The 24,617-nt window shown below is 40.2% G+C and overlaps 1 protein-coding gene across 2 annotated transcripts in view; it reads left to right on the forward strand.

Annotated features, from left to right (window-relative positions):
• The window catches only part of RPTOR (regulatory associated protein of MTOR complex 1), a 395,406-nt gene that overhangs the window by 351,389 nt on the left and 19,400 nt on the right, over positions 1–24,617 (forward strand). For both annotated transcript variants that reach the window (XM_015815086.1, XM_015815094.1), the window contains one exon: positions 16,405–16,511. In XM_015815086.1, the coding sequence (XP_015670572.1) occupies positions 16,405–16,511 (107 nt within the window). The remainder of the gene's footprint in view (positions 1–16,404; positions 16,512–24,617) is intronic.

Genomic DNA, 24,617 nt, shown 5'->3' on the forward strand with positions numbered 1-24,617 from the left:
AACTTCCTAGTAAGTGCAACATGTTGGGATGAATAAAAGCTCTAAGGGGTTTAATGCTTTAAAAAAGATTCATTTATCTTCTGTTTCAACTCTTGCTGCTGTGGTGGAAATGAATGGGCTGGTTTAAGCAAAATCTAACCGGTGCCAAGAAGCAAAGTGAATTAAATTAGCCCTCTATAGAAATGAGATCTAGGTGGTCCTCAACTTACAACCACAATTGAGCCCAAAATTTCTGTTGCTAAGGAAGGCAGTTGTTAAGTGAGTTGTGCCTCATTTGATGACCTTTTTGCCACAGTTGCGAGGCGAATCACTGCAGTTGTTAAGTGAATCATGCGGTCATTAAGAAATCTGACTTCCCCATTGAGTTTGCTAGTTCAAAAGCTGGCTGAGAAGGTTACAAAAGGTGGTCCATTGACCCTGGGACAGTGCAACTGTCACAGATCCTTTCCAGTTGCCAAGCATCTAAATTTTGACCACATGACCATGGGGATGCAGCAACAGTCTGAAGTGTGAAAAATGCGCATAATCACTTTTTTTCAGTGCTGTCACTAAACAAACAGTTGTAAACCAAGAACTCCCTGTTCTTGATAGAATACTGCTTTTGTTGTGGAAACCCAGAATCATAATATGCTTGTGGCCCCAATTTTTAGTTGCACTTCCTTTGTAGGTGACCAGTGAAATTATTCCAACAGCCCTCTGCTTTTGCTTTCCTTCATCTTCGTTCTACGCTCCTTATTTGATGATGTGAGCTGCTTGATGAAAAATAGGTCACTGACCTCACAAGGGATTTGAGGGAACAACAAGAGCAGATGACACTCTGAAGGAGTTTCCTTTCTTTAATGACCTTCTTGTGCAAGTTTACTCATTTGTGGTGAACCAGCTAGAAGGAAAGCAGCATTATAATATAGTGCAATTCTTTTGTTCTGGAAAAATATAAGAGGAGTTCAAAGGATTTTAGTTCTATACTAACCTCGTAATATAGTGACAAATAAATCCCCTCTTCTTTTACCAAAAATAAATGTGCCCTTGCCAGGCTTATTTGTATTTATCAGAAGAATATGATTACCCTACATACAAGAAGAATAAGGACACATTGGAATTGCTTATCATCTAATGTTTGGATTTATGTAAACCATCTCACCGTAATATGACACTGAAAGAAAGGATCTCTATATGCAATGAAGAAGGAGGGGCTGCTCAGAGTCTCTATACACAATATGTTATGAATTAACTCTGGTTTAATCTTGAACTGGTCAATTCAGCATAAAACTAACTTGGGTTGTAATCAAAACATTGAGAAATAAATGCAGACACCGTCATAAATTATATGCACATATCATGTCCTAAAAGAAATTCTTGACTGCTCTAATTCAATATTTTTAATGGAGCAATGAGACCAAAGCAAACGACCAAAGCTAGCTAACCTTCATCTCACAGAAGTTCCTAATCAGATCTTATTAATACAGGTAGTTCTTGACTTACGATGATTCATTTAGCAACTGTTTGAAGTTGTGATGGCACCGAACAAATTATGGTTATGACCAGTCCTCAGAGTTCTGGCTGTCCCAGCAAACCCATGGTCATGTGATCATGATCTGGGTACATGGCAGCCAACTCGCGCTTACAAGTGGTTGCAGGGTCCTACGATGCTATGATCACCATTTGTGATCTTCTCAGCGGGCTTTCCCAGAAAGTCAGTGGGGAAAACGGTAGGGAAGATCACAGAATGTTGGGAAAAGTTACCTCCACCCAGCCCCTCTGTGCTCACCCCACACCAGCCATTCGCGCACCCCTGCATACAGCCCCCAAGTCTCACCGTGCATCCCTGCCACTTGCATACTTTCCCCAAGCTTCGCCATGCCTTCCTCGAACACGCTCATGCACTCTCTCTGAGCGCGTCACCCTCACACAACCTCCCCAGCCTCACTGCACCTCCCTCCCAGCCCTACTTACCCTCGGGCATCCTCTCTGAGCCTTGCTGCACCTCTTATATACATACCTGCACACCCTCCCAGAGCTTCCCTGCACCTCCCTTGCACCCCCACCCCCACTCTTGCCACGCTCCCTTGCACCCCGTGCCCCTTCATACACCCTCCCAGATCCTTGCCATGCCTCTCTCACACACATCCTCACTGCCCTGCCCCTTACCTGCCTGCCAAACTGCTTGAGAGCTGCCTGGGACTTGCAACTTCCTGTTGATTTCTCCACCGATTCGGTTTTGGGAAGCTAACAGGAAGTTGCCTCATCTAGTGACCGTGGGATTTAGTTGATGACCACATTGCTTAGTGATGGAAATTCCAGTCCCACTTGCCATTGTAAGTCAAGGGCTACCTTTATCTGAATGGGAGACAGCAAGAAATCCAGAGCTACAGACTAGAGTGAGAAGCCTGTCAGAAGACCCCAGTGCCAGAGCATTTCCATTAGATTAGATTTTTCATGCTCTTCTGTATGATTATTGGTTTCTCTGCCCTGTAGTGTACAGTTTGACAAAGGGAGAGTTGTGATATAAAAACGACACAAGAATAATTTATTCTTTTCCTTCAAGAAGCTCTGGAAACCATATCGTGGTATCTTTTTCTATAATATACGCATGTAGTCCCTGAAATTTTAATCAGCTTTACAGGCCCAAGATCAATAGACTTTATAGCTAATCCACTATTTAACTCACTGCACTGTCTAAGCTCCTCTGGCATTTGATAGTCCTTAGAAATAACTATTTTTTATGAAGCATAAACTGCACAAATATAGATCAGCTTAATTATTTCATAGCACCTGTTAAAATTGAGAATCAGATATAAAAGCAGAGAGAGTTAAATTCAGCTTCTGCCTCAGTGGAATTGCAAGTATAGGCCAGTCTAGAGAGGATTAGTTGTTAGGATTTCAGTTGTAATTTGAAAAGGCCAAAGTTGATTTGTGTAATTGATATGTCAGACCTCACAAGAATTATACAGATTCTTTGACAAAGAGGACATTTAAAGTTTTATTAACAGACAGCGAAATGACATTTTGTTGATACTAAACGGATTTTGGAGGGGAAAAAAGGAGGAATAGGCCTTAAAGGTTATTCTTTCCTAGGTAAGATCAGCAGTCCAAGTAATCAGATACCCTGACTACCTGCACGAGGCTTGGACTGCTACTGAACTGGGGAAAAGGACCATCACTTCCTACATAGAAATTTGTGGCTCTTTTGAGTATACTGACCCTATAATGTGTTTCCAGCTGTTTCAGTTCCTTTCAGGAATGAGAATGCTTGCCTTAAAAGGAGTAGGAAATTCTCTTCCTGGATTAAAAAGATTTCTATGGCCAAGCTAGCTTCAATAAATATATAAAATTCAATTTTCCCCCCTCTTTATCTGCAGTCATTACCTTCCATCTCTATTCAACATCCAGGAGTTTTTTAAAAAAATTACTTTGAACATATCCCCTTGTAGGACTAATCTCTCCACTTAGGCAGTTATTTGAGCAGTGCCTCTATAAATTGTACTCCCTCTTCTAATCTTGAGTGGTCATTAGTAAATCACTGAAGTATGCTTTGCTGAACCCTACTATATGATTCTGCCGCTGAACTGGTGACTCAGAAAATGAGGCTTGAAGAAGGTACACTTGCTGTTTTCTGTTTGATTTCCTTCATGTTTTGGGGTTGATTTCTGCTACAGAGCCACTCAGAGCAGTATTTTCATTTCTCATGCTCCTTTGAACATAAGACGCCTTTCGGTCTAGATCCAGAAAAAAAGGCTATGATTAGAGAAGATGATGTCAGATCAATTGGGAGCATGAGTACAACCCCCACCCACCCCAAAAATACCTTCCCCCCCTTCCCGTGGTTAATGGCTTCCTAGGATGGCTGCTTGAGTCAAGTTGCTCGTCTTCCTTCCTTTCCTGAATGGAAGCTTTTGCTACTGCTTCTCTCTAACTCTGTTCTTTTCTGTTCCTTTTGGGTTGTGTTTTCGACTCCTTTTAAAGATTTGTTTTGCTTTGGCTGATCAACTTACCCTTAGCATCAACCCCTTAATCCCTGTCTTCTCACAGGTCTGGCCCGAAGGGTTTCAATCTATCTTGACAGAAGTAAACAGGGAGGTGAGTGCCCTCTTTCCTCTTATGTACAAACAGCACGGGAGGGATGGGCCTTCTAATCTTGTTACTTGGTTTAAAAGAAATGGCGTTCCTTTTAATGCTTCCCAGGCCGTGTTAGCACTTGAAAAACAATTTAGTATCCACAACCTGTTTGTGTTAGAGCTCTACATCATGGGTGTCTAATACGCTTCCGTACCCAGCACAGAAAGATGAAGGGAGGGGAATTGCGCTTTGCTTTGGGAATCAGCTTATTAACGAAAAGTGAAATTGGGAAATTGTTGCCACGTTATTCAAACACAGGGCACCAAAGCTCAAGATCTATATATATACTCTTCCCACCATATCTCTGTTCTTTGGTTTTTCAGGAGGTATTTGGGGATGCACAAGTCTCATTTTTTCAAAGTGTTTGTGATGAATATTTCCTTTGTTCCAATTTTGATACTGTGTGCAAATATATGATGGCTGTGATTTTCATGTCGTAATATAGAAAATGGGTTTCCTCCTTTATAATGTAAATGTCCAGAAAACAGAAACCTTGTTTTTGACTCCTGGTGAAATCTGTACTTAAGAATTGGGGGGTCGGTAGAGGTGTGGGGCTTGACATCTTTCCCTGCTGCTTTAGATTTTAAGGTAGGGATCAATGGCTGGCACAACAGGATGTGATATATATATATATGGTATGTGTCAGAAGAGCTGATGTAATCTTCTGAGGTGTTTCATGAATTATGAATACTGTATTCACTCGATGATAAGAGCCGGGATATGTCAGCAGTGACTGCCAGAACAAAAGTGGCTTTGTGCCTTGTGACTTGGTCATGGAGATGTTTATACTTTGGTTGATTCTTTGGAATGAGTTGTACAAAATTAATGCAGTCATTTTACCATTTAGGCCCTTCTCGCTGGCTTATTGACAGGGTTGTAATTAGCAAGCTGGAAGATGGAAATGACTTCCCATTTGATACATTGAGCATCAGACCAGCTTAATGCAACCGCCATTGAGAATCAATACTAATAATACTCAGGCGGTAGCCATCAGCCAGGAGCTCATAGATAGATGGTTTTTATTCAGCATCAAGCTATTAAGCTAGGAGACCTGTTGAACTCTTTGGAATTTGCCCATCTTTGGTCTTCCAACTAAGGCTGGTTTTTAGAATAACTTTGCATATTACTGCACTACCACAGTAAATGAGATTAATAGATACAGAAGTACATTTTCTTTCTGCTGTGTCTTATGCTGTGCTAAGTCACAGTCATTATTCTAATATTCCAGGTTCCAGTCACCCCTTCTTCATGCCCCAAATACAGCAATACTCCATTTAAATCCCAGTTCTAGTCTCTAAAATCAGTGTGAGCCTCTATCTTTTTCCCAACTTTTTTATTCTCACATCTAACACAAACCATAGTGGCACAGAGCTCTGAGAATTTTTGAGATAATATAATGCAACTGATTACCTCAAGGACAAGGCCTGCCCCTATTGTACAAGTAATCCATATACCATATTTTTCCGTGTATAAGATGCTATTTTTTCCTGCAAACGCCCTCTTCAAAAATCAGGTGCATCTTATACACAGAAAAATAATGGTAACCTCTTCAGCCCAGGGCATGCCTGTGTGGGTTTGCCATGCCGCCTGTTGCAGGTGTCAAACCCCTGTGGGTTGCCACTAACAGGAGGGGGGGGTCAAGATCTTCTGCTGGCCGAACCTGCGGATTTGCCAGCTCAGCTGTTCGGCGCTCTGCCGAACAGCTAATCAGTGCGGAGAGCGTCTTATACATGGGTGCGTCTTATAGACGGAAAAATACGGTATGCCCTGATACAAAAAAAATTAAAGGAAAGGAAGAGATGGTACTACATATGTGGTGCTGGTGGGGTTGTTATTAAACATTTCTCAAACCCTCTATCAGTCCAACAGCCCACATATGTCCTCTGTACAGCACAAAATGAGCTGACCACCACTTCCTTTAGTTGCCCCAAAAGGAAGTGCCCAAATCAGCCCCCAGCTGGCACTTTACCTCTGTCCCTGCCTGATGTGTCCTTGGCTTCTGCAGCAGAAAAGTAAGAAAGAAGCCAAGTCACTAACTAGAAAGCTGCCCAGAAGCCCAAAGATAATGGGAAAAGGAGAAAGCTGCGGGATCGAGAGGCAGGGAACGACAGAACCTTTCCCACTGGTAGGAAAGCAACCACCTGAAATCCTGCAGAGCTCAAAAAAGGAATGTTGCAATTTAAGCTGCTCTACACAGAGCTGGAAGAACAGCTCAGCAATCCAACACCTATGATGAGCCAGGATCACAGAGGCCTAATGGCACCAATGGAAATCATGACTGTTTGGTATCTTACAAGAGGAGAGACAATGAGACTAGGAAACAGTGAAGAGGGCTGCAATTCTGAGACCCTAGATACCCTTTTTTGTCATGTAAGTGATAACTTGGGATGAGAAGAGTATTATTTGGAGGGGCATTTTTTAGGATCTAATGGAAAATTAGATAATCTACCTTTCTTCCTGTTACCTGAAAACAAAAATAGAGACGTGCCCTATGCAGCAATCAAGAGAAACTGTATATAAAAGATCAGCTCTGCATAATTGGGACTGAGGTTCTGTTGTAGCCTCTATGCATATAACTAATCAAAATGCTGATTAAACCATGGTAGAATTCCAGCAATTATTTTTGCAGGAATATCTGAATGATATTCCTTTTGAAAGCAGTCATTCATGAAGTCAGGCCCCTGTATTGCAATTTTTGTTGATCCATTGAGATGCAATTCTGTATCCTGCACGGATCATCATAGAAGGTTCTCCTTGTTGACATGAAGTTACCTAGTTTGGTAATGAAACGTCTGGAAGAAAACAACCAAGCTCAAAGAGCACCAAGAACCCAACAGCGCCTATGTTGTATATCATAGTACTTCAAGCAGTATTGTTACTTCTTGCATGAAGAAAGTGGACTGAAACATTTGTTAAATCTGTATTCTGGAGAAAGTTTTTTGCTCCCAAATTTATTGAACCATATATGATGCTTTCAGAAGATGATTATTGCTGTAACAAAGTTTGGGTTTTTAGGACCAGGATCTGATAATAGCAATAGGACTAGCATAGCACTTAGACTTATGCTGTCCCATAGTATAGCACTCTCTGAGCGGTTTACAAATGTCAGCATATTGCCCCTGACAATCTGGGTCCCCATTTTACCCACCTTGGAAGGATGGAAGGCTGAGTCAACCTTGAGCCTGTCAGGATCGAACTGGTGTGTGGGGAGAGTTAACCTGCAATACTGCATTCTAACCACTGTACCACTGAGCCAACATAAATAGATTCCATGACCAGAGTTTTCTTACAATACAGAATGGCGGTGGCAGTATCAGATTTCCCTACGAGAAATGTGCAAGCACATTTCAAATTCTAAAGTATGTGTTTATTTTTGAATGCATAACCCACTTTTATGTTTTTTCCAACATTCAAATCCAGCTCGCAACATTAGTGAATTATCGCTGCCTTGGTATTTTCATGATATTTTCTTCTTTGTCTTCCATCCCAAAGCAGATTGATATTCATATGGTTGTGTTCACAAACAACAGATGAAAAATACATTTTTGTAAAACTATCCAAGTGAATCAAACAATGGGGTCGTTCTGCATACATTAACTGATAAAACCTGAAAATTAGTTTCTGAAATGAGTTTTTAGCAATGTAAGAAAAAAAATGTTGAATTTTCCTCCCTTCATTCTTCTTTTTCCTGTTGTATGGTTCAATATTTTATTTTCTTCCTTTGTTGATTTTAAGATTGATATCCTACCACGGCACCTCCAGCAGTGCCGCTCATGGGTATCTAATCATCCCAACATAACATGTTAGATCACTTGAGCTCCAGAGGATTCCAGAGTGATGTATGCTTGTAGAATATCATTGCTTTGCCTTTTCTTTGATTTCCAACGTGGCTTACATCATGATAAAATCAAAAGCCATAAATAATAAATTTCATATAGCATCAGTAGCTGCAGTCCAAAAGCAAACCAGCAATGAAACCTACAATACTATCCATAGAAAACAATACAGTTTGGGAATCATGTACAGTAAAGAGAAGGGGCTCTGTAATTGGAGCGGGACAATTGGCACTCTCTCCTTTGTTAAAGACCAGAACCGGAGACTTGAGTTGCCATTATATTCAGTTACATTTAAAGAAACAGCCTTCACATGGTTATATTTGGGTTCTTTTCAAGGATACATTTGCACAAGACAGCACTAGCATTGTTCTTACATTATGGAATTAATGCAGAAAGACTTTCTGGCAGAACGAATAGGCCTGTCTCCCCTTTTTGTGTCTTTCAAATAGGGAGAGATGGTTCCCACCTGGAAAGGAAATGAAAGGATAGGCTTTGTGGTCCTCAACAGGGATATATGGGTAGTCCTCAACTTAAGATCACAATTGAGCCCAAAATTTCTGTTTTTACACAAGACAGTTATTAAGTGAGTTTTGTGCCATTTTACAACCTTTCTTGCCACAGTTGTTAAGGGAATCACTGAAGTTGTTAAGTTAATAACAGGGTTGTTAAGTGAATCTGGCTTCTTCATTGACTTTGCTTGTCAGAAGGTTGCAAAAGGGGATCACATGATCCAGGGGCACTGCAACTGTCATAAATACGAGTCACTTGCCAAGCGTTTGAATTTTAATCACATGACCATGGAGATGCTGCAGCAGCCATAACTGCGAAAACAGTCGTGTTACCTTTTTTAGTGCCATTGTACCTTAGAATGGTCACTAAATGAACTGTTACAAGTCGAAGACTACCTGTATTTAGCAATAGCAATAGCTCTTAGACTTATATACCTCTTCACAGTGCTTTTACAGCCCTCTCTAAGCGTTTTACAGAGTCAGCCTATTGCCCCCAACAATCTGGGTCCTCATTTTACCAACCTCAGAAGGATGGAAAGCTGAGTCAACCTTGAGCTGGTCAGCATCGAATTGCTGGCAGTCAGCAGAATTTGCCTGCAATACTGCATTCTAACCGCTGCACACCATGGCTCATTTAAATTCTACAATGGCAGGAAATACCTGATATATTACAAAGTAAACAAAATAATTTACATGTATATGAAAAGTTTGTAAAAGAACACAATCATGGAAGCAGAGAAGAGTGTCACAATCTCTGTTCGCACAACTAAACTCTGTGCTCGTTCCAATGATGGATGCATCTTTGTGTATTCAAATCTTGCTGTCTGAATATTGGGAGTGCAATCAAGGAGAGCCAGTTGGGTCTGGTGGTTAAGGCACCAGACTAAAAACAGGGAGATCATGAGTTCTAGTCTCACCCTAGCCATGAAAGACAACTGGGGCAACCTTGGGTCAATCACTCTTTTTTAGCCCATCCTTCCTCACAGGGTTTTGTTGTGGGGAAAATAGAAGAAAGTTGTGTTGGATGTTTGCCACCCTGAGTTCTTTGTAAAGATAATAAATGCAGGATACAAATAAACAAACCAAAAGTTTTGTCTCTAACGGAAGAATCTAGATCTTGGGGGGAAAAGGAGCAAACTAATTGTTCAATGGATAAATGGCATGCAAAAACATAGTTTCAAAAGGCTCTGAAGGAGGTCAGCAAAACATCTTGCTCACTTGTCTATCTTACTCTAGCATCCCACTAAAAGTTTGTATTACCTTTTTTAACTAAAAAAAAAAAAATCAGAGGTCAGCAATGTACTCATCCTCAAGGTATAAGAAACTTGAGAAGCGAACACGAGTCAATAATGTCACATTTTCCTATTTAAAAACCACTAGACATCTCTGACCTCCCTAAATAAGTATTAGTTTGCCCTGAAGTGGCCACCTGGCTCCTGGTTGTGTACAGTTTTCTCTTTATTATAATTTCACAGTCTTCTATATATGCCTGTAATTAGGGAATACTTATCTATGAGTACTTTCAATGTCGTGTGGGTGACTTTGCAAAAATAACATCTAAACACCTCTTGTGAGAGGTTTTAATCCCTTGCAGTCCTTTAAGGCTGGAGGGAGACTGTGCCATCCTGGCTCTTAGCATGTGGCTCCCTCTAGTGGTGAATGGTGCAGAAATTGACCAGGCTGTGGTACGGGAGGGTCTTCTGTTTCATCAAGGGACTGACTAAAAGACAGCCTTGCTGCTCACTACTTGTCAGAAAGATGATGCTGTGCCTGGAACTGTGTCTTCTAAGAAGGCAGTGCTATGGCACATTCTGTTAAACTAAAGCGTTGATTTATTTATCTCTCACATTTCGAGGCCTCCTGATTCTAAAATGATTCTTGCAACTGCAAAATAAAAACTGTTGAAGAAGTGTTGCGCCCAGAGGGAGGAAATCCACAAAACACCACCCCATCACCTGACATAAAGGGGTCTGACCGCACAGTAATTCAAGGCTTAAAGAGAAGCCCAGGCATTAAGGCTCATTTAAAGGTGTAAAGGTTGGGGATCATATGACTCCCCACTAGGACACTATTCCTGAGATGTCAGCTTTTTGAGGTAGACCAGATTTGAATGCCAAATTACAATGACCAAAACTACCTTTATTGTAGGGTCGCAGTGACTGAATCTTGCCACTCTGAGTATATTTCCCCTTCCCTGCTTTTATCCTAAAGAGAACAAGGGAAGATCCAGTCTGAGATGCTTTCTCTAATTCCATTCCTGCTCTGGGCTCAGATTTCTCATATTTGGTCTTGCCTTGGCTGCTGCTCTTTCATTTCTTCCTCAGGGTTATTCTCATAACTCAGTACACAATGGAAGGTGAAGCACCAGAGAAAGCTAGTGAGGTTTGCCTATCATTGCTCATGCCATTGTATGCTGGACCAGCTGCAGCTTTGATGTGGTTTTCAGGGGCAGTTTCTGTAGAGCACATGGCAGCATTCCACCCTCAAAGTGGCTAAAACAGGGGCAACTCTAAGGAGGGCCTCCCAGTCCAGGGAAGGATGCAACTGGCATACAAACTGCACCAGTGCAAAGACCTTCGTGGACTCAGCTGCCACTTGCACACCAGGCCTGAGTGGGGCATTGCAAAACATGGAAGGTCCCCAGAATCAGATGAGCCAGGAACCCACAGCTACCCAGCCTTGCTAGACCCGAGTTTGAATCTATTCTGCCCTATACAGACTTCCAGAGGCTGCAGCAATAATACAAAATTTGGATATCATCGCTTGGCTGGCCAGAGGTCAAGATGAACAATTGAATATAATCAGCATATTGATGATGACCTCTCCTTGTAGCCTCATAGATAGTATACCAGGACATGAAAATGTTGGCACCTGTGGCACCCACAAATCACAGGCTTCAGAGTCAACCTCTCACGACCACCCTCTTACCCTGGCTGGAACCAGCTGCAGAAAAATGAAGACATCCACCGAAACACCCTGTCACCCACTCCCATTCCCTGCCACCAATCCAGAAGATACTGTAACAGTAGAAGGATAGCATCATCTTATTTGCTAATTTAGTAGCAAATTATCACGAGAGTAACCATTAAAAATGGGCTGCATTTATGTTTCAGCACATTTCAAGAAAATCAGGATTCCTTCCCTTTGGTCATTTGGGGATCTATAGAACAGGGGTGTCAAACTGCCGGCTCACTGGCTGAATGCATCACATGGAAGCCGCGCCCATCCCAACTCCAGCAAGGGGAAAAAAGTTGTGCTACATTGCGACACGTCACTTGACAAGCAGGTTTGACACCCATGCTATAGAAGAAGATTCTTTTAATTGGTTCTATCAGATATGAAGTACCAAAATTCAGGTGACTGCTAGCAAGTAGTGAAGCAATGCCAAGACCTTTGGTTCTGGGTTGCCGTGTTGGGTATCTAGATTTTGCTAGCCCTACTCAGGGCTTCTCCCTTCAGTATCTTCTTTATAAAGTAAGATGGTCTGACTGTACAATGAGAAAGTCAAACAGTTTCCCGTGTAGCTTGCTGAAGGACCCTAACTAAGAAAGAGATTTGTTTTCAGAAACACAGTGGGATGTAATAAATGTAAGCCATGTCTGAGAATTATTTTTCTTCTAGTTATTTGTTGCATTTAGAGTTTTCCCCTTGTGGTTTCTGTTGCTCACCATGAAAAAAAGCAATTAAGAATCCAGAACACACTATCGACAAAGGATAAAACTGGGGAAGGATATAAAAAAACAGAACTAAATACAAATATAGACAGGCATTTTGGTCATGGACTGTTACATTTTCAGTGTAACCCCTGAGTTTGGATCTTTGCTTCTTTTATTTTTAAAAAAGATAAAAATAACTATTCTCACGTGTCCAGAATTATGCAATGTTTTATATTTGCATAGGCATTTGTTTTTTATGTGCTTTTTTAAAATAGATTTTTACATACCAATATGTCTTGCAAGAGAAGACTTTTTCTCAACAGTGTTTGTTCATGAACATTTATTTGTGTGCTACCCATCTCACAGGAGAGAAAGAATTGCTTTATAAACCCATTTTACAGACGAAGAAAGTGAGGTTTCAGCAGGAGTAGATTTTCATTTAATTATTGTCAAAGTCAGGAAGATAAATGACAGAATAAAAACATCATACATCATTCCTGTAAAGAGAAGAGACCAGAATGGTTCCGCAGATTCATGAAGGCTCTTTGAAAAGCATCATTATAGTCACTTCTAGATACTTTGAAAGCCTAGGAAGGATGCTCCATTTTCAGCAACAGAAAAACTTCTATGCTACATGCAGTTTGACAAAAACAAACTCTAGTAAACTCTGGCACCATATTCATTTTGTCTTGATTAATATTCATTAGGGAAACCAGAAGCATCTTAGAAAGCCCACTTTGGTCATATAAAGTCTAATAATCAAGATAGAAAGTGCTGTCTAAGCAGAAGAATTTAAGTTATATTCCAGAATTGATGTCATTCCTGATATAGAAGGAGCACTACAATAGGAGGATGTTAATTCAGCATCAGGCTAAAACTAACCAAAGTCTTACTTAGGCACCAACCCTCTGTAACATTGCCAGCCCCAGTATCTTTGGAGGAACTGAACTGCAAAAGAGCATTGTCTATCTCTGCTTTCTCAGATTTCTGTGAGTCTGCAAGATAAAGGTTGTGCTGACATCTTTCATGCAACTCAAAGGAGAGAGTGGCAAAGTTGGTTATGAGGGAGCAGAACACACTGAGGAATTTCATTGAATTTCATCCTTATCAGAATCTCCTGCATCCAGAAACGGGATAGGTTGGCAAGGTCCTTACTCTCACCTCTGCTAATATTTTATTCATTTAATTTGCTTATACATTCATGCAAAAACAACCATAGACTCCTAAGTATTTGCAGACTGGACTACAATTGCAAATGTAAAGGAGCCTTCCCCTAAATGGGAACGATGGGAAAGCTAGAGTGCTGCTTGCTAAAACTGGAAAAGCCCCCTGCTGGATTTATTTTGTCATGCAGACCATAAACAAGATGGCGAACACAAACTGTTTGGAAAATGCTTATCATTCAAAGTATTAGTTTCATACTCGCTTCAAATCTCTTGCATTCTTCAGAGCTGCCAGGGAAGCTAAAGGAATAATCAATTTGGGTGTTCAGATAGAGATCTAAACTGTCAATTTAACTTGTCCTTTCCTTTCCCCTCAGTTCTATTTCTTCTATTAGATTCAAAAGCTGTCAGGAGCAAATCAAAGGTCTTGCATTTGCACAATTGTCTATAACAAAATATCCCAGTGTTAGTGATGGCTCTGGCTACAGACTGAAAGGAAGCAGGATAGAAAGATGCATTTTCTTTATAACCTTTATAATGACATGTAATTCAAAGAAAGATAGACTGCATTTCTTTGCCATTTATTATATTGCAAAAATTCATCAGTTCAGTGTTTTGGTGGCACTGGCATAAAATAATCCAATTGTATGATTTCACTCTTATTTCTACTCTCCCCACTACACTATACATTTGGGAGCCATTTCAGGTGTCACAGTTGGCAAATACCAGAGTCTGGTTTGATTTTCTGACAAGAAATGTGGGCCTTTTCTTGCTGTGAGAGGGAATACCAATCATAGCTAGTATTTTGCATTGTCTTTCTGAAAATGTCCTGGTGGATGTGACGGAGAAATTAACAGGACATTACTGTGTTGTAGAATTGCAGAAGAGACCATTATGAATCATCTCCTCTTCCAAAGCCTTTTTTTATGACAGCCTGATTTGCTTGCCAAGAAGCTTAGCTAGATATGGGAATGGAAACTCAAATTCTCTTGGATTTTGTTGGTTAGAAACAAGAAGAATATTGTACTAATGCAAGACACCCATTTCTTCTGTGCTTTGAACCATGTAGCTGCACATTGTAATATCAGGTTCATGCATATTTGTTTGACAATATTAGACAATATGAGATATGAATAATATGTTGGGGGCTTTTCCACCAGGGAACAAAAGACAGTAGATTCCCCACAGCAGGCTATAAACTTGAAAGGAAAATATTCACATTAAGCAAGTTGGAGCTCATGGGAAATTTCTAGAGGTCAAAGTCATTGAAAACTTTCTCATTTTCCCAGGTTCATGGCTGCTATTGCATATAATGCAGATGCCCTGGGTATCCTTGGTGATGCTGGCTCACTGCTTAGTTTTCAACATTTACTCTCAGTGTATTAATGTCAGTGTGAGGAAAAATAAACCTATTACCTAGGAGAAAAGCCTCGCCGGTGAACCTACGTGTAATAGCAGCCTAGGTAGTACCAAAAAGGTGGAGAAGGAATCCTTGTAGCATTCCTGTGCCACCATAGAACAGTTTTCTCCAGACTTATGTTCTTAATTGGCATATGCTTAATCGTAACTATGATACAATTATTTCAGTCACTTTTATTTGTAAATGTTCTGGGTTCTTTTTTTCTAGCTAGGCCAATTTGTCTAAATTTGATTTGGATGTGGATTTTGGAGCATTATCCCTTCTGCAAAATACATTCTTTTTTTTTTTAGAACTGTGCAATGTCTCTGAGCTTTATGTTTCCTTGAAAGCAAAAACGTTGATGCCTGAGAATCTGCTCACTCTCTGAGTCATAGCATTCAACCAGGAACTAAAAGATGTGATATTCAGTATTGCAGCAACCTCAGAAATAGAATTTACTCATTTAAATTTCCCTCTGCACCAGGAGTGTAAACTATGAAGTAAGGTTTACAATGCCAACATGACCCTAGAGTCCAAATCCCCCCCCCCCCAAAATTCAAGCTGGACAAATAAATGAATATGGATAGTTCTATAGATATTTTTCCTTTATATATTCAGAAAACATAACATTCTGGTTTAAACGCAACCATCCAAAATAATCCATTACATAAATGTTCAGTTCAGTATGCCAGGTTCTGTTCTGTCAGTTCTGTTCTGTTGAATTAGGACAGAAGTCAGTTCTGTTGAATTAGTGACTAGGTTCACTAGTGGCTAGGTTCAACTGAAAAAAACCAGTGAACTTTGACAAAAGAGTTTTGACCAATTTAAATGCAGGGTTTACTTTTTCTTTGAGCCAGCTGGGTGTAGCGGTTAAGACAGCAGGCTAAAAACCAGATTGTGAGTTCTCATCCTGTCCCACTTCCTAAGAAAGAGGTAATGGCAAACCATTTCCAAAATCTTGCGAACAAAAACTGCAGAGATTAGTCCGAGCAGATGCTAGGGATCAACATTGATTCAGAGGCACAAATAAAATAAAAAGAACTTACCTTTTATTTAGAAATGACATGCAAAGTAGCTTGCAAATAGGTATTATTATTATTTAAAAGACTAGCATCTTGTAGGAACCCTAAGGGGAAAAAATGAGGAAACATTTGGTTGCTCTTTGAGTATTTGCATTATTCTCTGGTTTAATCTCTGTCAATGGCTCATATGGAAAATAGAAAATGTTGTTGCTATCTCATTTGCCTAGCAAAACAAGGAAGGCTTGTCAAATACTCTTGCTCTAATTTTGGACCCGCTTTCCTTTGCCTTCTTTCCTTCGCCACACTGCAGCTCCTCACAGTTTTCCTTTTGACAACATACTCATTTTATGGCTTTGTTCTCTTTCTAACTTACATTGGTGCAAATCTTTATATCTGAAATGAGATATAGTCTGACTTAAATTGTCAGCAGGCTATTTTGATATCTCATTTACCATTCCTACTACATACACCACAGTTGAAATCGAATGAGGGAAATTTAAAAGAAGCAGATGATGCTTATCGTAGATCCATTTTTATTTGCCCAGATCCAGGAATCCACTTGTTTTTCCATAGGATTTTCAGAGCAGCCATTTAATTCTAGCAGAATTCAGAACTGGGAACCAGATATATAGGAGTGTTAACTCTCTTTGGGTCTGCGTATTTATTAAAAAAATAATGTGTGCTGTGCTTTGTCTTTTCCCAGGAGCAGGAATGGTGGTGGATTGGGAACAAGAAACCGGACTTCTCATGACTTCCGGAGATGTGCGCATTATCCGAATCTGGGATACAGATCGAGAAATGAAAGTGCAGGTAACCCCAGTATATCTTTCTAATCAAAACAGTTTGTGACCTGTTTTCAGTACTATAAAAGCATGAGAAGTATATGAAGAAAAGCCATTCCATGTTATCTGCTCAGTATATCTGCTCAGATTTGGAAGTTAGATTTGGGAAGTTACGAATGGGATGTATCTGGTTGCCTGTGCCTGTGATGACAAACCTCAGGCAATTATCGCCTCTACTCTCAGTGTTTCTTGAAACATTATCATTGCCTGTGTACATTGAGTGTACATGGCTAAGAAGCACATTCTTTTCCACATACAGCACACCCACCCACCTTGGCCTGCCTACTAGCAGCTGTTACTACTTTAAGGATTTCTTTCTATCATTGGTCCCGGGAGTACTACCACCTCCCTCCTAATTGAGAATGCTCAGAGACTGCAAAACACAGGAAAGTCAGCAGGGGACAGTTTGGTGAGTCTCTGCTCATTGATGGGTTGCCTAGGCACCCTGGTCCATAGACTGGTACCGGTCCGCGGCATGCCAGAAACTGGGCCTTGAAAACAAGCAGAGCCCCATCCACTCTTGGAATTAAAAATGCCAGCAAGCAGCAAGAAGGGCTGAGTGTACTAATTGGTGCACTTTCCTGATGCATAACACATTTTTGGAGCTTCCTTTATCCAGAAATTGCCCTACATGGTAATGATCATCTCCCCAGCTTTTTCTGTGCCTGTTTGGAGCTTCCCACAAATCAATATTTTTCTTGTGTCTGCAGCCTGAAGAGCTAATTCTACCTCTAACCGAGTTGCTCTGCTTCTTTTTATAGGCACCAAGAGTAGGAAAGAAATGTATCCATTCCAATAGTCTTGATATTTCATTATTCACACTACCTTATTCCTCACCCTTGCATAAAATAGACCTATTTACATCAATTGCCATAAAACCAAATCTTTTCTTCAGATATACACATTTCTGTGTAAGCTACTGCAAGAAATAAACGGTAGTCACTTTTTAAAATAATATTTTTATTAAAGTTTACAAATACTTGTTTTGCTGTTGTATACCACTCAGAAGCATCTTTTACGAGATGGGTGACTATATAAGTTTGATAGATAGATAGATGATAGATAGATAGATAGATAGATAGATAGATAGATAGATAGATAGATAGATAGATAGATAGATAGATAGATAGATAGATAGATAGAAGATAAAAATGAATACAAGCCAATAATATAAAAAAGAAAAAGTGCAGAGAAAAAGAAAAATATATAATAAAAAAATAAAACTATACAAAGAAATTATTCCTTTCTCCCTCCAGATAAGTACAAATAACAATAGTAATTTATCATATTCTCTGATATTTCAGTAAAATATGTCTTCTTCCCATATCTCATGTCTTATTAATACATGAATTATAACATCTTGTCATTCTGATCGGAAGTTTATTAAGAGCTATAATAGCATATGTAACATGAATGTTATACATGAATAATAACATGTATATTTTAACCTTAATCAAATAAATCCACTTTATATTCCTTCTGTTAACTTTAAAAAAGTTTGATTTCTAATCCCTTCAAATAATGTCCCACAAGTAGAGATTCTAGGCTGATCCCTCTTTTAACTCTTCTCCCAGGTTGTGCTACTCTTCTGCACGATATTCTAGTTACCTTTTTGCTGTTTATCCAAAATTTAAAAAAAAATCTTTTTAAAGTCCTTAAATGTGCATGAAACATTTTCCATCAAGGATAGAAGGAAACTCATCCAATGTAATGAAACTTGCTCTTCTGAAGATCCTTAACAATCAAAAAGCCATTAACAAGCAATTTCCTAAGGTGGTTAAGAAAGGAAGCATCCATCTGAAGGCACCAAAAGTGCAGCTTAGGCCTGGCCCTCAAGCCCACGGCAGACCAATGTCTTATGATCTCCTCATGGGGAACCTCTGAATGGAACATTTGTGGGCGGTTCTTGCTCCAGAGAGGAATTCCAAGGAAGTGAGCCCTTCATTGGATGGTCTTTGTGCCACTTTACAAAGACCCATCTTCAGTCCACTGTGGCTTCCTGGAAATCTGCCAGAAGTAAAGTGTAATTTCCGAAGGTTTTGGAAATTAATTCTATCTGGCTGATAGTAATTATGACACTTTGACCCAGCAATGCAATTTAACTAGTACAGTGGTTCTCAACCTTTTTAATGCCGCGACCCCAACCGGTCGTAAGTCGAGGACTAAACCGGTCGTAAGTCGAGGACTAAACCGGTCATAAGTCGAGGACTAAACCGGTCATAAGTCGAGGACTTTCCCTGCCCGGGAGCGCCGCGCATGCGTGGTTCCGCCCCCTGCGCCGGCCGAGGCATAGCTGGCAAGCGGCAGAGACGGAGCAGGCCGACCACCAGCTGGCCCAGCCCAAGGGAGGTAAGGCACCCGCCGGAAAAGGGGGAAAAAATGGCGGACAGCCTTGCTTGGCGACCCCCGTGAAATGGTCGATCGACCCCAAATGGGGTCCCGACCCACAGGTTGAGAACCACTGAACTAGTACCATGCTAATCGTAATTATTTTCAAATATAATTTAATCTCTATAAAGTAGAAAACATCAGAAATCAGGAGGATGAAAATATTTTAAATGAGGACGATTGTTAATTATACAAATTACTTCCTACAGTGCTTCATAAGCGCAATCCTGAATCATTCAGCAGCATCTGGCACAGCGGAACTGTGGAAATCAAGTGTGGAAATGCCTGTACCCAGTTGCTAACCCACAGATTTATATATATAAAATGCGGGTACCAAAATTAACACCTGCAATTCATTATCAGGCTATTTGTTATGATGACCATGAAAAATAATGTCCTTCATTTGTTTATCTTTTTAGTGCCTATTAATTCTTATTTGAATTATTCTGTACCTCAGCTGACTTATCAGGTGTTTGGCTAAGGTCTGCATCTACAAAGTAGGTAGATAGTTTTGTCCAGAAAGCTAATAGGAAGTAGCACGGCTGTATGGCTAAGCCAGAAGAGTCCATAGATAAGAGTCTTCTTGTTCCTGAGTTGCCCATATTGTGGGATGAAAAAGTGATTCCTTGCTTCCTTTCTTTCGGCAAAACCAAAGCTCAACAGAGGATAAGCTTTTGTGTCTCCTCCTCTGGACAGGCAGCATATAAATTTAGATGATAGATAGATAGATAGATAGATAGATAGATAGATAGATAGATAGATAGATAGATAGATAGATAGATAGATAGATAGATAGATAGATAGATGATTGAGAGAGAGAGAGAGAGAGAGAGAGAGAGAGAGAGAGAGAGAGAGAGAGAGAGAGAGAGAGAGAGAGAGAGAGAGCACCAGTGCCCTATTTATTGGTCACTGCCAGTTTAGGCCACTGCCATATAAGGTCTGCTTAAAAGATGCTGCTTTTCTTCATGATTTCTGTTACAGGAAAAAAAATTTCTCTCTCTCTCTCTCTCTCTCCCTTTCACGGCACTGCAGATTGACAGATAGCTGCCTTTATATAAGAACATATATTTGAGTTGTGAACCCCTATCAGCTATAGCAGGTGAAGAATGGAGTAGGCAGTAGACCAGTGGTGGCGAACCTATGGCACGGGTGCCAGAGGCGTCACTCAGAGCCCTCTCTGTGGGCACGCGCGCCGTCACCCCAGACCTAGGCCTTCAGCTGGGTTTTATAAAACTTTTTCGCTTTAGGCCTCCACCATCGTGTACAAAAAACAAAAAAGGTTCAATCCATCAATTTCAACTTCTCGCGGGGGAAAAAAAGATCTTGCAAAGTTGGAATTGATTGATGAACATTTTAGTCCCACCCAGTCTGCCATTACCACCGCAGCCACGCCCACCCAATGGGCCACGCCCACCTAATGGGCCACACTCACCCGGCACTCGAAGATGCATAAGTGGCTTTTGGGTTGTAGTTTGGGCACTCGGTCTCTAAAAGGTTCGCCATCACTGCAGTAGACTATAGCAGTAAGCCCTCCCCCCTGGGCAATGTTACTTTCCCTGTAACCTATACATTTGCTGACTCACCTAGGTATTTCTTCCTGTAACACCTTTGGACCAATGATTCTGATTGACCTGGCATGTTCTGGGTAGGATTCTAATCGTGATTCCTACCTAGAATGAGAGTATTTCATAAACAGCATTGCAGTTATTTCCCAACACTCTAAGATGGTGGGGGTGGGGTGGAGGGGGTGGAGGTGTTTCTTGATTTGGAACTCATAGCCTTTGTCCTGAAAGAAACCCTCCATACAACTCTAGCATCTCAGTAGAAAACCGGCCGTCCCTTGGTAGTTGTCTCCAGCAAACTGTTAAATATTTTTTTTAATTGAGTAAATAACAAATATAGCAGTGATTAAAAATAGAAAGGAGGTGTTAAATTAGCTAAGCACCATTCTTCAGAGCTGGATCTGATTATTGCTCAGTTCTGGGGTTGTTTAACTGTAAAACTTGTTTTTCTTTCTTAACAGCTGTGCTCTTATTATTCCAAGCAAATCTTTTGTCTGCAGTGGAAAAAAAATGTTCCAGCTTTAGATTAACATTGTGGAGTGTCTTTCCAACAATATCCCAGCTTTGCTCTTTGCATTTATTACCTTTCAAAGTTATTCTATCTTGGGAAAAAAAGAAGGAAAAAAAAACATAGCCTTGAGTTTTTGTGCAAGTCTTTTTCTGCAGAACAGCAACATATGAAGCTCAAATTCCTCCAGCAGTCCATTAAGACTTCCAGATCCTCCTCTGCCCTTAACCATAGCCTTGCACCTGTTTCTTAATTACCTTTTTTAAAAAAAAATTACTCCTCATAAAAGCAGGAAGAACATTCCTCACTTGGAAGAAGTCATAAAGCATTATAAAACTACCCAGTCCAAAGTTTGGAGCCTGACAGAGCGAAGCAAAATGTTTTCTGGGAAAGTCCTTTTCTCCTTTCTGGAGGAAATAAGGGGCTTTGGAGTTCAATATCCTTTATATCCTTTAATCCTGTAAAGTACCGTGCAGTCATGGTGAGATAGAAAAAATTGGCAGCAGCCACAATTCTCTTTGGAGGGCTATGACTGTAAGTGACTCACCTTAGCAGGTCATCACATATTTATTCTTTACTAGCTGTACCCGGCCACGCGTTGCTGTGGCTCAGTCTGGTTAAATGGAAAAGAAGTGTGTTGCTTTTACGTCCAACAGATGGCGCTGTTTTTCAAAAAAAGCATGTTTTTACCTGTCACAGGTGTGACATCTATATAATAGTAGGTATATGTATATAAAAACACGCGTGTATTCGAATGCAACATTGTGTCAAAATTTCAAAGCAATCGGTGAAGAACTTTCGGAGATTTAAGATTTTGAACAAACAAACATTTACATTTTTATTTATATAGATGAGCTTATAGTATAAAATATGAAAATACAAAAGCAAGTAGTAGAAACAAAGGTAAGGGGAAGAGAAAAAGAGAAGTATGGGGGGAAAGAAAAAAAAGGCATTGACTTCCAACTCCCTCTGTTGCAGAAAAATAAGGCATTAACATCCAACCTCAACTTTTTTACTTTTCTATAATAGTATAAACTAGCCATTTTTATAACAAATCAATCTAATCAGTAAAACCCAAAATCATAGTATCATTTTTTTTTCCACCTCAAGCACAAAGTCCAGAAGCGGTTTCCAAGTAGAAACAAAAGTACTTATATTCTTTTCTTTGATCAGAACGGTCAGTTTAGCCATCTCTGCTAACTTATATCTAATTCTTGGTTTCTTGCCTTGCCATATAAACTTGGAAATATCCCTCTGCCATTGTTTAAATGGAATATCAGTTGCAAGTATTGGTAATATCTGAAACAGAAAGAGCATCTTTGGTAAAACATTCATCTTAATTACAGAAATTCTACCCAGTGATAAATGTAATTTGTCCCATCTCTGCCAATCTTTTTTAATATCATTCCAGAGAAGCACATAATTATTTTGAAACAGTTTTGTATTTGTGTTTGTCAACATAACACCCCCAATATTTCACCTTTTTCTCAACCTTAAAACCAGACTTTTTAATCAATATATCACAATCCTGAGAGGATATATTCTTAATCAACATTGTTCTTTTCTGTTTGCTTATTTTAAAACCTGCTAAAGCCCCAAACACATTTAATTTCCTCATCAAATATTCCATCTTATTTTTTGGTCTTGCAAGAATATAACCAAATCATCCGCAAATGCCCTCAATTTATAAACTTCTGTCTTGATGCTTATACCCATTGTTTTCTCATCTTGCCTAATATCTCTGTTCAAAACTTCCAGCACCAATATAAACAGAGGAGACAAGGGGCATCCTTATCTCGGACCCTTTTGAATTTCACATGAATTCGTTAAATTACCATTGATAACCAATTTTGCCTGCTGTGATGTATAATCAACCCTGATTCCTTGAATAAAGTTCTCTCCAAAGTCCATTTCTTCCAGCACTTTAAACATAAAAACCCAGTTTAGATTGTCAAAGGCCTTCTCTGCATCTAAGAACATTAGAGCTGCCTGTTTCTCATTATGGTATTGTTAATATTCAGTGATACTTAAAACAGTCCTCATGCTATCCCTTAGCTGTCTTTTTGGCAGAAAGCCAGATTGGTCTTCATGAATATATAGGCCTGTAAGATCTTCTTTAGTCTTTCTGCCACCTTAGCAGGTCATCAGTCACTCTGTAAGGCTCAAGAAACGGTGACTGTCAAACAGGCTTTTTTCTTGGACATGTACTTGTTTCAGGACTGATATTTTCCTGTAAGATGCTCTTATCTACTCTTCCACTATGGTTAGGTTTCCTTCTTATGCCACTTTGTTGTTAGCATATTGAGCAAGTGTAGATTTATTACTCTCCGAGAAAAATTGTGCTTTAAATTGTCTTTAACTTTCTGTCCTGCCTTTCCATATAGCGTGTATAACTGCTGTGGAGCAAAACTGAGTGGGAAAAAAAAGGGACGTCTCCAAGACATTTATTTGACTTACAAGATTTTATTAAGCTCACGCCTTTGAAATGAAGAGCTGTTTTCCCTATTTGTTGCCAGGCAGGACTGGGCCAGTGAATGTGTGAGCCCCTGTCTGAGTACCCATACGAAGAAACGGATGGATTCTGAAGTCTTCTCACATATATTAAAGTCCTTTTTTTTTTTTTACACAAATGCCTCAGGACAAAAATGAGAGTCATAATCTCACTTTCACATATTTCAGCATGATTTTATATATTGGAAGTAATCCCAGTGTCTTTGTCAGAACAAAGACCATGGACCGTAAAGTAATTTGTAGAATACCCCTGCAGCATCTTTTGATTTTGTTTTGTTATGCTGTGCATTAATGTTGCCCAGATCTGAATTACAAGAGCACTGTAGTTCGCTTCTGTAAAAGAGGCCAGCAGCAAAAACTCGGTAAACTGCACTAAGGTAAAATGACAGTGCTCATAAAAACCAAAAGAGTCCCACAGCACTAAGATGCTCGTTATGGCAGATACTTCAGGGGAAAATAGTCTAATGCACCTGTTGTTGAACCCTTTTACTGTCTCCAGTGGAAGTGGGCAACAAATTGTATTAGCAGGTAATCTACCTTTCCAATTAAAAATTGCCCAAGGCAAATGCATACTTAAGTATTTATTATTTATTTATTTATTTATTTAATTTAATTTATATGCCGCCCTTCTCCCGACGGGACTCAGGGCGGCGCACAACATACTTAAAACCAAAACATATATACAATCCCCCCCTTAAAACCGAATTAAACCAAATTTAGAGTTGCGTCTTTCAAATTCCTAAAAAAACCCAATATAAAATCCACCCTAGGTCAGGTCCGCTTGCTGAAAGAGCCATGTCTTGAGGGCGCGACGGAAGGTGAGGAGATCCGGAATTATCCGAATCTCGGGGGGTAGTTCGTTCCAGAGGGTGGGGGCACCCACAGAGAAGGCCCTCCCCCTGGGGATCGCCAGCCGGCACTGCTTGGCCGACGGCACCCTGAGGAGACCCACTCTGTGGGAGCGTACCGGTCTGTGGGAAGGAATCTGCGGCAGAAGGCGGTCTCGGAGGTAGCCGGGTCCTATGCCATGAAGCGCTTTAAAGGTGGTAACTAACACCTTAAAGCGCACCCGGAAGGCCACTGGCAACCAGTGCAGCTCGCGCAG

Source organism: Protobothrops mucrosquamatus, unplaced genomic scaffold (assembly GCF_001527695.2).
Source record: "Protobothrops mucrosquamatus isolate PMUCROS unplaced genomic scaffold, P.Mucros_1.0 scaffold_99, whole genome shotgun sequence".
NCBI classification, from domain to species: Eukaryota; Metazoa; Chordata; class Lepidosauria; order Squamata; family Viperidae; genus Protobothrops; species Protobothrops mucrosquamatus.